General features: G+C 45.7%; 1 protein-coding gene across 1 annotated transcript in view; it reads left to right on the forward strand.

Annotated features, from left to right (window-relative positions):
- Nucleotides 1-16,860, forward strand: part of UBL3 (ubiquitin like 3) — a 693,461-nt gene that overhangs the window by 462,243 nt on the left and 214,358 nt on the right. Inside the window, exon 3 of the mRNA XM_069640754.1 lies at nucleotides 7,148-7,234. Within this exon, the coding sequence (XP_069496855.1) occupies nucleotides 7,148-7,234 (87 nt within the window). The remainder of the gene's footprint in view (nucleotides 1-7,147; nucleotides 7,235-16,860) is intronic.

Raw genomic sequence — 16,860 nt, forward strand, 5'->3', positions numbered from 1 at the left:
CTTTCCTCTCCTTCCCCCCCAGAAGCTCATGGTATCCCAAGCTCTGGTTCTCTCTAGCTTGGACTATTGTAACAGCCTCTTTCTAAACCTACCTGCCTCTACTCTCCGCCCTCTAAAACTTATCCAGAACAGGACTGCGAGACTTGTCCTTGGCCTCAAGCCCTGGGATCATATCTCTCCAACTTTGAAATCTCTCCATTGGCTCCCAGTGGATCCAAGGATTCAATTCAAAACCCTCTGCATTGTCCACAAGGCTTTCTGGGGCCTGGGTCCAAAATACCTTCAGCTATCCGTCCGCAAATACCTCCCCTCTCGAGCTCTTTGCTCCTCTACCTCCCTCAGGGTCAGTCGTTTTTCAAAGAAATGAGCTGGGGGTAGATCTCTATCTTCGGCTGGGGCCTCCCTCTGGAACAGCCTCCCTGCCACTCTAAAACTTGAGGAGAACCATCTCTGGTTCCGGAAGCACCTCAAAACCTTCCTCTTTGCTTCTGCCTTCGCTCCCCTTCTCCCCTGCTGATCTGCTCTCTTGGCACTGTGCACCTGGCCACCCTCTGTCCCCTGGGCCCAGGTACCTGCTCACCCTGCCACCTTCCTGTATTGCCTCCTGGCCACCCCTTGCACTGGGGACTGTATCTGTACCCATACAGCCCCCCCCATTTTTCTTTTCTGCACTTATTCAGACTTTCCCAGTCTGCTGCCTTAAATGCAGCACTTGCTGGCTGCACTACCACAGTTTGCCTCAATTTTCTATTTATTTTATTTATCTGCGCTCCTCGGCTTCTGCACTTTCCACTCTCCCACTTCCATGCACTTTTTCCCTTTCCCATGCACTTGCGCGTTCTCAATGTCACTGGGCCTAGTAAGATCTTGATCGTTTTTATGTTGTGCTGTGTTCTCCCTTGTTCCCCTCCCTTGCCCAGTCGCGCTATGAAACACTTGTGTACGAGCGCGATACAAATATCATATCAGATCACTAAATAACTGAGATATTGAGGACCGTTCAGGCATGCACGCAGGGAGAATACCAGGCTATTTTTGCCTTTTTTTTTTCTTTTCATACTTTGCGAAATCTGTTTTGTTATGCCTTGCCAAGCCCTGACCAGGCCTTGCATGACCATGTTAGGACTTGATTTTCAGTGCCCCTTGCTAACCTGGTCACCATTCTACCTTTTACTATGCTGCTCCCATGTGCCCCATTGTGATTTTGCCCACTGGGATTTGCCTCTGTGTTCCACCGTAATTGTCCCTCCTGAGTTTTCGTTCATTACTTCACAATGCAATAAGTGCTCTACCCATTTCAGCTCCCTAATGCTCAATGTAATTGGCATGGCCAGCTCTTACATACCACACCTTGACTTAGTAACATGCCGAGTTTTTCCTAGGGTTCTTACCCAGGCATGTGCTCTCTCTGGAATCCCTACTCTAAACTCTACTGGAATTGTTTTCACTTGCAGTCTACTGGGTACCTACCCTCTGCTGTAGTCTCCCTGTGTCTTCTACTCCTCCCTTTGTGGCCCCTCTCATCCAGTCCAGTCTTTGCACACTGCCAGAAAAAGCCTTTTCAGAGTGCCTCGGAGCATATGCTCACATTTACCTAACCAGATGAGCACCATAACTCGAATGTCGCCCAAAGGGAACCCCGTACCGAGATGTCACCATGCCTGCATTGGACGAAATCTCATAATCTGCATAACTAAGCTACTCGCACATGGCAATTGAATACCCCTAACAAACGTCAAACGGGACACTACACGTCTACAGTCCACTTTCATATCACAGTTCAGGCCAATGCATCCTAGCACCGCTGGCAAACAAGGCTGTCTTCTGGACATGCATGGCTCTATGCTCTTTACACAGAACTAGAAACAAGCATACACGCAGAGGGAAGGCTACTCTGGGTGTGAATGCCTCAAATGACCACATAACCATCTACCCTCTCTTTTTTCCAGACCCGCCATATCGCCTGGGGACGATGCAAATGGCAATGCTGTGTTATGATCCCCAGTAACATATTTATGTAATGTATAGCCTCAAAGTGCTGCCATCCAATGCCAAGTTCAGCCTCCTATGCACCAATAATTCCCTTGTAAATCTAGTATGGTACCCATATGTTAGATGAACTAAGTTTCATGTATTGAATCGTTCTATTACTAATGAAAGGCTTACTAATATGCTTTGTGCCGAGTTAAATGAACATTGGCAGACATTCCTTAAGTTTTAATGCTGCATCAGTGAGTGAGTCTATCATTTAGTTATAATGTGGAGAGGGAGTAAAATACTCACTCAAATTTATTTTAGTTATTTGCATTCATGTTCGGTGTATTTTTAATAAAGTATATATTTTAACATTAGCACAGAGCTATTTTTGTATTCTGCTCTTCTTTGCTCTTAAGAATTAATGCTAATTTAAATGTTTTCCTTCCCCACTGGTCTGCTAATACCACCAATCTGAACAGATCTGTGGAGCTGTGCGGGTGAAAATAGGCTGCAAATTCCTGTCAGTTGATTCTTGTTTTTTTTTGATATTTTTATTCCCAATATTTGTTTTGGTGGTATTTTCCAGTGTTTAGAGAGTCAGTTATTTATATGCAGGGCTGACTATTCTCAATCATAGAACCCCGGCAACACGCTTCCAGAACCTAATGAATCTATCACTTAAAGAGGAATAGTACCGGCGTCCTTCAGATCAGCATACATTAAACCACTAATAAAAAGAATCAGCGCAGAAGATCCGAGCAAATGCAGACCGATATCCAACCTTCCCTATCCAGCAAATATCCTGGAGAACCACGTGTACAAAATCCTTCTTAAATACGTTGAAACAAACTGAATACTGGACCGGTCACAAGTCTGCTTCAGACCAATGAAAGGAACAGAATCAGAACTCATATCGGTATGGTGCATCCTGAAAATAAATGCAGACAATGCCCTCATACTATTGGACATATCAGCAGGATTTGAGACCATTAGCCACGCAACACTACTAAAAAGATTGATGAAATGTGGCATACAGGAATCTGCACTAAAGTGGCTTACCTCATTCTTAACAAATCGAACTGAAAGAACCTAGCACCGTTCACCTCAAACACCAAAAATATATTCTGATGGAATCCCACAGGGATCCAGCCTTTCTCCTCTGATTTTCAACATTTACATGTGCCCACTGATGAAAAACATTCAAATCTACGGACTTGCTGCTTACAACTATGCAGATGACACACAACTGATTGTGAAAACAGAACCCAGGAACAAAATAACAACTTCAACCGCTGCCTTCCAGACATACAATTTGGATGACAACGAAGAACCTTAAACTGAACCCGGCAAAAACAAAATTAATACTCACCCGCAGGATTCAACGGAGCGAAAATAACTGGACTGGCCGATCGGCATGGGAACGCAACCAGAGACTAATGATGTAGAAAAACCTAGAAATACTCATGGACAACGGACTATCCCGGGAACTGCAAGACAACGCAATTGCCCAAAAATGCTTCCTCCTATGACTGCTCAGAAGATTACTCTCCTACCCCCACAGAACCCTCACAATCATATCCCTGATGCTCACAAGAATGGACTACGCAAACAGCCTATACCTAGGAATGCCAGAAAGACTCACCAAGAAACTCCTATGGGTGCAAAATATAGCAGCCCTAATCCTATTAAGACTAAACAGAAGAGACCACATCACTTCAGCAATGAAAAGCCTACACTGATTACCAGTAAAAAAGTGCATCAAATTCAAAGCACTCTGCATCGCACATAAAGCCTTACACAGACAAGGAGCTGAATTCCTCCAAGACTGGATTAGCTGCTATCGCCCAGGAAAGGAACTAAGATCCAGCAACGACACACAAATGGAGGCGGAACACTATGAAAAAAGGAAACATTTGGCAGAAGGGTGTTCTCACGTCTAATTGCTAACATCTGGAACACCATGCCCAAAGAAATTGGAACTACAGAAAACCACATCTTCAGGAAAGCGCTCAAAACCTGGCAATTCAGCAGACAATGGCAACCTCGAAGGAATCTGGTGAAAACACCACCACAGACAAACTAGAGAGGAAACGAGTTGGACCAAAGAACCACAAACGACCTGGATAGATACTGTCAAGCTGCAACCAAAGAGCCGCGCCAGAGGCCCCAACAAACGGACCAACTTACTAACCCATTTTCCCCCTTCCTACTCCTCCAACACAACTGACGCCACTACACCAGACCTTGGACTAGCCAAACTACACATAAACCAAGAATCAATACTGTGTTCACACCCAGCATCTCTAGATGCTGAAGCGCACCTAGAATGAACCACCACATAGCCCATAAAACCATCAACGATGCAATTACACACCAGGATACCGGATCATCTTACAGCTACGGCCACCCATGACTCTGGATCCCTTATGGACACTATCTAGCAGTGCGCTCTACCAAACACAACCCCACCCAACACACTAACACCATCACAAAACACAGCCACACACCCGAGGCACTAAATCTTAACCATATGGTTACAATGCACGTGGCCTCTCACATGAACTCCCACATACAAAACACTCAGATGCCAGTTCCTCCTGGTGACCCTGTCCTCTCACCCTAGCACGACTAACCTACCTAACTTGGTTACTGCCCTTGGGTAATAGCGGTGCGCAGTATAAATCAACATAAGTTCATTGATGATATCATTGAACTTGTTTCAGAGAGAAATGCCCTTTAAAAAAAACGACCCCACATCTTTGCTAAAGGCAATATCATACTTCAATCTGAAGCCTATGTGACCATTCCAGTACCCTTCTTCACAGCTAATTAATCAACTAAGAAAAGATTCTTTATAATCTGAATGTTACAACCGTGTAAAAAAAAAAGTGATTCGAAATTGTTATGCAATTCATATAGCTCTAATGAGGTCAATGAAGGAGCGATTCAGAGTTAAGTCCAACCACCCCCAAACATTACACAGCCCACACCACTTCTAACTGAACTATAGCCAAAGTTCTGATAACCTACATTTGCGTAGGAGAGTTTTGAAGAACATGCCAATCCTGATCTGTAAATTTCGCTTCTAGTTGTTGAAGAAAACAAGTGACCTATCGGGTATCAAGGTCTAGTGCATGAATTGGTGCTGTATGATATGGTATTTGTAACGCGCCTATACAGAAGTGTTTCAAGGCGCGAAAACACAGGTTTTGCTGTGAAGCAGCGATTTGTTCATCCTACATAAACCACATTTTTTATTTTCCTGTTTCGCAGGAATAACAATGCCAAAATAATTTCCTTGTGATATGCATGCTGCAAAAAAGAATACTTTTATTTTTCAAACCATACTTACAAATATACAAAATTGTCATTAAGTCTTCGGTCCAGGTTTGTAATTAATGCAAAGGATGATTCCAAATTTAGCAAACCAGCCTGCAGGACCTTCAAGGGCTGATTAATGTGTGTATTGGATAGTATAGTTTGTGTCAGTTGTACACCAACTAATGTAACTGGATATTATTGGCAACCTCTAATGGCATACAATGCCCGAAACCTTACACTACCCTTTTCGAACCTAAATGAGGGCAACATTGGGTGCTTTTCTGAGCTGTGGAAAAAAACTGGGGTACACCCGGTTTCATAAAATGAATCATCCCCGGCTCCCTTTTTTATTTTTCTCGAATTTCACAACTTCAAAGGAAAGATGTGCTAACATTGTAGCTGCGCCACAGTCAGAATAAAGTCATGCATAAATTAATAAAATGTGTGTATGTGTATATATGTGTATATATATCATTCATCCACTCAGTATTTTCTAATCACTTAATGTTCTTTTATTTAAAAAACATTGTATTAATCTGTAAAAGGTTAGAATATTTTTGTTTAGCATGATGTACATATTTCAACAAACAATACATGAACAATTGGGCGTATTGCATAGCTACAAATCTACACTGACGTCAGTTTTCAACATTGGACCCAAACATAGATCCAACATGTATGTGTAAATTTCAGAAAAGCTCCTGGCACATCAAGGCACACCTACATTCTTGCAAGTCCTTTTATCCTATGACTTGCCCTTTGTTTCAAGTGCAGCGATTTGCTTCTTAGAGTGGACAGTGTGTTTCAGCCGTCTTCGAATGTATGTCACTTCGTCTGTATCTCACCATTGTATGAGTGCCATACCATTGCAGCACACTATGTAAACTGTTTGTGCGCCTAAGCAAATATACTGTAACAGCGCCGCAATGTCCCGGGTACGCTACACACTTTATAAATTCAAATAAATAAAGGAGCATCAGGTGGTGCTCCTGCCAATCGCCGCGGTCTTCATCCGGACAAAACTAATTATTTTGTCGATCAAATGTGTTCCTGTGTCTACAAATGAATTTAAACACATGTACATAAAGTCTATAGGGGTGGACTAAAAGTGTAACATAATTTTAATAGGACTTAAAAATTACATCATACGTTCCAATTGTCATTTAATGTAATGCTGAACTCCCTACCTTGTGGTAGTTGGGCAAATAGTGAGTTCTAGTATGGACTACTTGTTCGTTCCGAGCAACGTGGCGGTTGTTTCCCCACCCTGCCATCCTTTTAATATATTTTTCCCTGTCCCTCACACCCCAACCCCCACTTACCTGATGGCTGCGGCTGCCGCTGCTCAGACTTTTTCCTGCCAGCATGGAAATGGAAGAGGGGTTCCTTTTGGAGCCCTTTCTTCCAGCTCTGTGGTGGCCATCTCTACAGTCTTTTCTATGAATGCCGCGAGGTGTCCCGTTTATTCATAGAAAAGACACTATCAGCACCCCGGGTTACCGATTGGCAACCCGGGGTGCTAATGGCGTTTGTAACCTGTTCCACGGGCCATATACAGGGGAGTAACATCCTGGTGCCCTTGTTAAAAGCCCTTGCTTCGCTCGTGCCTTTTAACTCTGTCTGCCGGGCAGTTACCCCCTGGTATATGCCATATTCTGGTCCTTATTACTGGATTTCCATGTATGTGCGAAGTTAATAATTTACATGTGACTGCAGTTATCCGTCAGGGGATATCTGTGACAGATAATTTGTTTGAAAGGTCTAGAAGCTTTGACAATGTTTAAATTTCTACTGCTGGTACGTGGTATATTCTGCGCTTGGTCTAACTAATTGTTCTTACTGCTTTCAGACTGGGAAGAGGAGCAAGTCAGTAGTCCAAATATCCTGCGGCTTATTTACCAAGGACGCTTTCTCCACGGAAACGTGACACTAGGAGGTAAAGAAATCCAGCAGCATGTCCCAAGTCAGCAAGGCTGGCACACCTACAGCACCAATAAACTGAGCATTTTTTTTTTCTTTTTTACAAGTGTTGCTAATTATCTTTGTAAAACGCATTCTAAAAACGTGCTGTGACCACTCAATGGTGTCTACATTAAATTAAAGTTTCCATAATGTTTTCGTGAGTTTATATTGTTTCCTTGCAGTGTAATATACAGCTTCCACTGTATTGTTCAGGTTACCTTCTAACAAATTCCCAGGCAACATCATTTCGCCTCCAGGTCCTGGCCGTGGCAACTGGCCGATTTACAAATGTTCTATTACATGAAGTGAGAAAGTTATTAAAACATTCCAGTGTGTTAAGTTGGTGCATGAAAAGGTGCAGTATTCCTGAAAAACGACTAGCCAGTTAAAAGTAAATCTAAAAATAGTATTCAAACGGGTTTTATTGGCTCATGCAAATGCGCTATTTCTGCCATTTGTGGAGCAGTGATGTAGCTGTGTGTTTTCATGACATTGCATGTGAGGCTAGGACCCCTCAATCTGCCCCCAAACGCTGATCTCCCCTCTTCACCTTCCCCATAATCATAACTGCTGCGATGAAGGAACCAGGGTTCTTTTCCCCTAAACACTAGTGCCTTGAATGTGCTGAATGTCAAAAGAGTGTGTTGGGAAGCCCCAAAACTGCATTTCACCATGCTGCATTTTTTAAATAAACCTTTGGGCATTAAGTCAATGCAGCTCATGGCACAGCATGCACAGTTGGACTTGTGGGTGCCCTGTAGTATGGCTGAAGCAGCACAGAAGCAGGAAGGGCACACAACCCAACTTAGTGGGGTGGGGGCAGAATCTCTGAATGGCTACCCCCTTGTGATGTGGGGTTGATTTTCATGGTTATGTGCAGGTGTCCTGGCAGAAATTCCAGTTGGCTAGTCCCAACTGGTTTCTGCTGGGTTGACACCCGGTCCTGTTTTTGAATGCTTACAAGTTTCTAAGAACCCATCCTCTTTCTTACAAAGACGGTAGTTTCGCTTTTCAATGCTTCAATCCAATCTCGGTCCCAGTGTTGCCATGCAAGGCAGCTGGTTTAATCTTAATAAATAAAACTTGTTTCCTAATGCTGGTAGAAGGAAACTTCACAACATACTTTTTAGGCTCCCCTAGTTTGTACGTGATTTTTGCCATAGCCCGTGTACTTTTCTTCAGATTAGCCATGGTAACCTTCTGGATGAAATCCCATGTTTGGGCCTTCTTCATTATCACTTTTTAGAATGACAATATCCAACTCCCAATCAATACGCACAATTTTTCTAAAAAACTCTATGCATGATCTTGGTCCATGTAAAACGGCACATCTCCCATCCCGTTTACTGTCATTTACCAACTTTCAGGTTGGATTTTCCATATTTTTCACTATCTTTAAAAATGGAATGCTTTGGTTGATCAAAGCCTGTGTACTAAGCGCCATGATACCCAGTTCAATAGAATAAACTGGATCAGGACAGAGTTCGAGATTCCTGAGAGTTAGATCCAAATCTTAACCTCTATCTGTTCAAGCCATATTAAATTATCGTTGGCCATGTAAGATTGCAGGGACCTAACATTGTTGATACACCAATAGAAGTCCTTTGAAACTGTATCTTCCCTGCTTGTCTCTCATAGTTCCTTAAAGAGGCCACCTTAGCCATCACTTTATTAAAAGTACATTTCTTCTCCTACTTTCTTAATGATTTATGGAATACCACTCCCAAATAAACTTGCCTCTCGTTAAAATGTTTGATATTTCGGGCAGTGCTTCCTACTATCAAAGTACATCATTCTTGTTTCCATATTAATCCTTACACCATTTTCTGTAGAATATTGTTCAATGGCTTCCAGCAATCTCTTTAGACCCAATGGGGTCTGTTCAAGCAGCACATTATCTTCTGCATGTATTCGAGTCAACTGCCTGCCTGCCCCTTTATTCAGTGTGCAGCGTGTGTAGTCCCTTCTGCTGATCGATGTGACAAGGGGGGTTGGTGAATTAAGGAAGTGTTGGTAAACGAATTGCAGTACATAGTCTAGGCATTGGGGCTATGTTTAATGTTATTGCTTTCAGTAGGTGCAAAGAATTGATGAGCATGCTTTCTGAGTCGCTTCAATTTCACCCAATGGAGCATATGCATAGTCGTTGGGCTGGAGTTTCCTTTTGCACGCATGATTAAAATCTGGCAAAATGGCACCGAATTGCACAAAGAACTGACCTTTAAAATGTCAGTCACTGTTGTACACCACTGTAATTTAGTGCGGAAACAGATCATGTTTCGTTTTTTATGATTTATTGATCAGTGTTTGCCGATTTACTTCCCTCCCTTGTCCCCCTGTGTAAATGCTGATTTATGTATTTATTGCATAGTGTCCCTGTGTGAGCTTTAGGTAAAGCATTTTTTAACTCTGCTCTAGTGATGACGCATCTAAAATAAAAACACTAAGGTGGTCCTGTCATGTGAAAGGAAGCTGTACCTTTTTTCAATTGCACTAGAGCGCGCACTCTGTCGTTTTTTTTGTTGGGAATATATGTCCTACCATGCAGGAACGCACTGGAAGATGATGGCCTCATAGCGGCTGCCTGTCTCCTCGTTCCCTTGGTCTACTATCCAGGACCGGCCTTAGTGGTGGCAGCGCCTCGCGCAGCAAAAACAAAAAATGTGACCGGGCCCTGTTCACGGTGGCGGGGACTATTTTCAATAGCACTGATGCAAAAGCATCAGTGCCCTATTGTTAAGCGCGCCCTGCTAGAGCGTGCTGCATTTAATTTCAATAGAGCGCCTGTCCCCTTCTCCCACCACGCTAGCTCAGGGTAGACCATGAAAGACTCCCCCGAGCTGGTGTGGTGGGGAGCTAATGGCAGGACGCCATGGGCGGCCCTGCCCTGCTACTACCCCTCAGGTCATAAACCATAGCCGTGTGGGAGGGTGGGTTTATGTTTCACGGCACGGAGTACTGTAGAGGAGCTAGCTCCATTGGTGGTAAGCCAGCTACTCCTCCTTTGGGTTCCCGTGGTTGGTAGGTTAGTGATTAGGAACTAGGCAGGAGCGAGCAATTCCCCAACCACCTCTGCCTTCTCCCACTAACCACCCCTTGCACAGCAGTAAATTTGCTCCGTCCCCACAATCCCTTCCGATTGTACTGCTGCCTACAAGGGAGCAAGCAAGGGGTTGTTGAGCCATGGTATAATTGTTATGGCACAGTGCTGCCCTTCAATTGCACAGCAGTCTGGCATCCCACACACCCCATATTTATTAGACATTTGCAAAGGTTATTTGCCTTGTGACAATCCTACCGTGCAAGTGCATGAACAAGGAGTTAAGTGCAGGGGGAAAGGGTAGGGGGGGGGAGTGCAGGAGTGAGGTTCCCCTTGGGGTGGGGGGGTGGTCTAGTACCTGGAGGAAGAGGTGGGTGGACAGGGAGGACCAGGTTGGGCTAGTCTGGGAAAGGGTGCCAGAGGGAAAGTGTTGGCACGGAATGCTGGGGGGTGAGGGGGACAGGCAGGGGGTGGTCAGGCAGGGGGTGGTCTGACCCCTGTATGACTCTGAAGGGGCCAGGCCCCAGTCGCAGAGGGAGAGTTGGCACGGGAGGAGGAGAGATAAAGAAGGTGAAAAGGAAAGTCTTGAGAGGTTTCCGGAATTTAAGATGATCCAGCTCAAGTCTGAGGGGAGGAGGGAGGCTGTTCCAATGAGAGGAGCCATACGAGAAGAGGGATCTACCTCCCACTCTCTATTTTTTATTTGTTGCTTTTATAAAGCGTGCAAGCTGCCCGAAGGCATTGTGGCGCTGTTGTATACTTGAACGACTTAGTTACAAGAGCTAGCATGTTGTGATACAGATGGAGATGCATTACAGATTGTCAGAGTAGGCTACTTGGCGTGTGGATACAAGCGAGAAGCATGCTGGTTTAAGCAAATGGTGTTTTGATGGATTTGTGGAAGGCAACTTGGGAAGGTTCAGCTCTCATGGAGGGTGACGAGGAGTCCCACTTTCTTGCGACAATGAAAGGGAAGCTGGTGCCGCCTCTGGTTAGTTTCAATTTGGGTACTGTGAGGCGGTTAACGTAAGGTATTCAGGTTGGTCTCGAGGGCAAGGATCTGTTTACTCTTCGCGAGAGGTCGAGTGGGGCTGTGTAGTTGATGCATTTGTGTGTTAAGGCAAGTGTTTTGAAAAGGATACATTATCTGAGGGCAGCCAGTGGGCTTGCCTTCTGGCTGAGGATGTGTGTTCCCTATTGGGGATGCCTGTGGCAGCACGGAGAGCATTATTTTGGATGGTTTGGAGTTTCTCAAGATTCTTTGCTGATGTGCCTGTGAAGAGGGCATTGCAATAGTCTAGAACCATTTATGGCTCCAACGATGGTGAGGCAATCGGTGGTCAGAAAAGGTCTGGCTGCTTTTAGGAGTTTGGCGTGGTAGGCTGCAGAGGGAGGATGCAATGGCACTGACTTGCCTGGACATGGACAAGTTGGAGTCTAAGTAGTCCCTGAGAGTTTGTACGGACTTAGAGATGGGGATAAGGATGTTCTCGATCTTGAATGATGACTATTGGTTACCTAGTTTCTTTAGAGCATCTGACGTTTCTATCATTCGTGTTTGTTTTCCTCTATTCAAGCATAACCAGTTCTCCGCAATCCAGATTTGAATGGCAGGGTAAGCGAAGTTGAGGGTTTTAGCATCTGCCTCGTAATCACCTGATAGAGGGAGGAGGACTTGTGTATCGGCCGCTTAATTAGTGCAGGTGATGCCGAATGAGTCCAGTATGTTGAATAGTGGTCAGGTGAAAATGTGTGGAGGGTATGCAGGAGGCCTGTGGTACTCTACAGTTGGATGTCTGGTTTAGCACAGGCCTGATCATGGAATACTCTCCTGGTTCTGCCTTGGAGAAATGAGGTGATCCAGGTAGTTGTGTGGGGGGGAGAAGTGTGCTGAGGCAGAGAGATGGTTGGAGAGTATTGTGGTCTGCGAAGTCAAAGGCTGCAGATAGGTCTAGAAGTAGGGCAGGTTTTCCTGTGTCCTTGATGTTGTCCATCTGGTTTTTTAGCTAGCGCAGGACTGTTTCGGTTCTGTGGCCAGGGCGGAAAAACCAGACTGTCGTAGTCCAAGGAGGTTGTTGGATTCGAGGAATTGTTGTACTTGTAGATAGGCTGCCTTGTCCAGGAATTTTAATAAGGGGACTGTGGTTATTGGTCTGTAGTTTAGTTGTTGGGGGAGTTGGGGTATAGTGGTTGTTTTTTTGAGTGGTCGTATTTAGGCTTCCTTGAGGCTAGCGGGAACTGATCCGGACACGAAGAAGGCATTTGTGAAGGCAGTGTGGAATGGTGCAAGAGAGCCTGCACAGTCTGAGTGGGGCCGGGCATATGTCACCTTTACAGTTGGAGGGTTTAATCTTTTTTGAGGGAAATGACTTCAAGTTCGTTAACATCTTTTGAAGGCAAAGCGAGGTGAGTCAGCAGCCCTGTGGTTGGGGGTGGTAGGGTGAGGCTGTTTGAGTGGTTTCAGCATGTGTTGATTGGTTAGGATATTGTTGTGGAGGGAGTCTAGCTTGTTGAGCATGACCGATTGTATGTCAGTGCAACATGCTGCATCTTTGGTGATGGTTTGGGCAGGGCGAGGGGGGCTTGGAGAGAGTGGAGTTTCCAGCTCCCTGAAGATGGTGAACATTTCTTTGGTGTCTGATTTTGCGTTTGTGATTCTTGTGTTGAATGACATGGCTTTGGGTTTGATAATGGCTTTTTTGTAGTCTTTTGCGAGTTTGCGTAATTCGAGTTTGGGTGTGTCAGAGTGGTTGGATTGCCAGTTGGAGAGTGCTGACAGCTCTGCTTGGGGAAACGTTTGACCTGCAGAGAGAGATGGAGCCCGAGGACCAAAGGACTCTGGTCGGGAGGTATTTAGGGAGTGAAAGGTGGATGTAGAGGTCCCATGCCCCAGACAGCCTTGTGGATGATGGAAAGGGTCTTGAATTTGATCCTTGCAGACACCGGGAGCCACTGGAAAGATTTTAGGGCAGGAGAGATACAGTTTCTGGGTTTGAGGCCAAGGATAAGTCTTGCAATTATTGCATATTACAGCTTTTTTATTTTATTTTATTCGGATTTATTTAAAGCGCACATCAGCCCGGGGGCATCGTGGCGCTGTTACATGAGTACATACATAGTCTGGTTACAATGGAAGGAACATGGTTACAAAGCAATTTTCATTACAGGAAGCATTTTGTGTCGAACACTTTTCGTATCAGATGTGTGCGAGCTGAAGTGGGTGAAGGGAAGGTGGAGTTAGCTGAATAGCGTGGTTTTGAGGGATTTGCGAAAGAGATACAGAGATGGTTCTGCTCTGAGCGAGTTGGGGAGGGCATTCCAGAGCTTAGGTGCTATGTGAGGGAAGCCAATGCCGCCGGCTTTGGCTCTTTTTACAGTGGGTACTTGGAGTTGGTTGGCGTGATGACTTCTTCTGGGGCGGACGGAGGACTTCTTGGTTATAGTTTCAGATAGGTAGGGGGGTGCTGTGTGGTTGATGCATTTGTGTGTGAGGGTGAGGATTTTAAAGTTGATCCTTTCCTTGCCTGGGAGCCAGTGGACGCCTCTTCTGGCCTGTGAGATATGGTCAGTTTTGGGAATGTGTAGTGCAGCACGGAGGGCATTGTTTTGCACTATTTGGAGCCTGTTTAGGTTTTTTGATGAGGTGCCTGCCAGGAGGGCGTTACAGTAGTCCAATCTGGCTCCTATAGTAGCTCTGGCTATGGAGAGGCAGTTGGGCGTGGTGAGGTAGGGTTTTATGGCATAGATGAGTTTGGTAGTCAGAGCAGAAGCTGAGGCAATGGCGCTGGTTTGTCTTGTCATAGAGTGTCGCGTCAATGTAGACTCCTAAGGTCTTGACGGCAGAGGAGACAGGAATGCTAATACTGTCGATGATCATGTGCGAATAATCGGGGCTGAGTTTGGTTAGAGTTTCGTTAGGGGCTAGGATGATGATTTCGGTTTTGTCTCCGTTTAGGCAGAGACCATTGATAGCCATCCATGTTTGGATAGTCGAGTAGATTTTGCGGAGGGCTTCTGAGTCAAGGTCGTAGTCTCCAGAGAGGGGGAGGAGGACCTGTGTGTCATCAGCGTAGTTGGTGTACGCTATGTTGAGGGAGTCCAGTAAGTCAGAGGGGTTTGGTGAATAGGTTGTAGAGGGTCGGTGCGGCGCAGGACCCTTGTGGGACTCCACAATTGATAGTGGTGGGGGGGCGCTATCCTGGTCAGAGTATACTTTCATGGCCCTGCCTTCAAGGAAGGATGTGATCCACGTGGTAGCCTTGTAAGAGAAGTGTGCAGCATTGGAGAGGTGCGATGTGAGAATGCTGTGGTCGACCAGATCGAATGCTGCAGAAAGGTCGAGTAGGAGGAGGAGGGCAGGTTTGCCTGTGTCCATCATTTTAGTAATTTGATTTTTTAAATCTAGAAGAGCAGATTCAGTTCCATGGCCTTTGCGGAAACCTGACTGTCTTTTGCCTAGGATGGTGTTGGTTTCCAGGTAGTGTTGGATTTGATTGTGTGCGGCTTTGTCTAGGATTTTAAGGAGAAGGGGGACGGTGGTGATGGGGCGATAGTTGTTAGGGGAGGAAGGATCGAGAGAGGGTTTTTTTAGGAGCGGGCGGACCCAGGCTTCTTTTAGGCATTGTGGTACACTTCCAGATGCGAAAGAGGCATTGCTAAAAGCCGTGATGATGGGGGTGAGGTATTCTGCGCACTCTTTGATTACGGAGGGTGGGCAGATATCCCCTTTGCATGTGGAGGGTTTGATTTTTTTAAGGAGGTCCTTGACTTCCGTCTCAGAGACTTCTCTGAAGGCAAAAAGGGGTGTTTGTGAAGGAGAGATGTAGGTGAGAGGTATGGGCGGGCAGGCGGGGGTGTTGAGAGCTTTGCGTTGGGAGGCTATTTTGTCTTGGAGTAATTTAACTTTGTTGAGGAGAGCAGCCTGGATGCCTGTACACCATGCTTCATCCTTGATGATTTCGTCTGGGCTGGATGCTGGTGTGGTGAGTTCTTTGAATATGGAGAAAATTTCTCTTGATTTGGAACTGGCAGTAGTGATTCTCTGGTTGTAGGATTCGGATTTAGCAAGGAATATGGCTTTTTTGTAGGTCAGAGAGATCTCTTTAAAGTCATTAAGCGAGGATTGGTTAGGCGCTGCTTGCCACCTGGATAGGGCTTTGCGTTTCTTAGTGCGTAGGACGGATAGTTCTTCAGTGAACCAGGAATTGCAGTGTATTGATTTTTTCCCTTTTTTTTCTTCTAGCGGGGCAATGAAATCGATGGCTTGAGTGAGTGTGCTGGAGTAGATGTTGGCTAGAGATGTAGGGTCAAGGGGCAATGGATGCTTGAGTTGCGGGGTATCAAGGAGAGGGGCGAGGTTGGCCGCAGTGAGTTTTTTGGAGCTTCTTACTTTAGCGGGTGGGGCATGAGTTAAGGTTTTATGAGTGGGCGTGGTAGGAATGGTGAATTGGATGAGGTGATGGTCCGTCCATGGAAGGGCTGAGATGGAGGTAATTGCAGATGAGCAGTTGTGATCAGCTAGCCAGTCAATGGATCTGCCTTTGCTGTGAGTGGGTGCAGTAATTTTGTGTTCAAACCCCATGTTAGATAATTCTTTAGCTAAATTTGCGGCTGCTTTGTCCTTCGGGTCAGCTAAGCCAAGATTAATGTCCCCTAGAAGGATGCTTTTGGTGGTGCTTTTGAGGTTGTTGCCTATGTTTTGGAGGAGTTGCTTTTGGTAGTCAAGGGGAGATCCTGGTGGTCTGTAGGTGATAAAGAAGTTTATGGTGCAATTGGGTGAAAGGGCTAGTTTGGCAGTGAGGAGATCGGCGTTATTGTCCCATTGTTGATTACACATTCTTATGGAGAGGGTGTCCTTAAAGATGAGGGCGACGCCGCCACCAATTTGTAAGTTTTTACGGTCCTGTCTAAGGATGGTATAGTTTTCAGGGAGAGCGAGGTGAATGGAGGGACTGGAGGCTTCATGGAGCCAGGTTTCGGAAATGGCAAGTATGTCGAGATTGTGGGTGGTGATAAGGTCATTGATTTCAATGGCATGGGCATGGACAGAGCGCGCGTTGATGAGAGCGCATCTTAAGTTTGGATGTAGAGTGTGTGTGTTGGTGGTGCTGGGGGTGGGCGGTATGAATATGGGTGTGTGAGGCTTGGGCGTGGCACATGCAGTGTGATGCGAGCTAAGGTAGTGAGCGTGGTCAGGGAAGGAGGTCTGGGCGGCTGGAGTATGGGTGCGAGAGCTGAGTCTGTAGTTCCTAAGGAGTAAGGAGTAAGGAGTGTGGAGTACTGCGGAGAGTAAGGAGGTGTTTGGTGCGAGTTCTTAGTCTACAGAGCCTGAGGTGGAGTGGGTGGTGTCCGACGGATCGGTAAGGAGGTTGAAAGTGAGATGGAGTGCATATGACGGTGTGTTGTTTATGAGATCAGATGGTGGGGTAGGGCAAAGGTGGGCATGTTGGTCTGGGTGCGCATGCAGCATGTTGCAGCTTCAGCGCCAGTGGCTGGTAGGTATGGGAGGGGCGTGCATAAGTGGACCAGTTGGAGGGTTTGAAATTGAATTACTGGGAGCG

Source organism: Ambystoma mexicanum, chromosome 7q (assembly GCF_040938575.1).
Source record: "Ambystoma mexicanum isolate Mex_15411 chromosome 7q, UKY_AmexF1_1, whole genome shotgun sequence".
Classification (NCBI taxonomy): Eukaryota; Metazoa; Chordata; class Amphibia; order Caudata; family Ambystomatidae; genus Ambystoma; species Ambystoma mexicanum.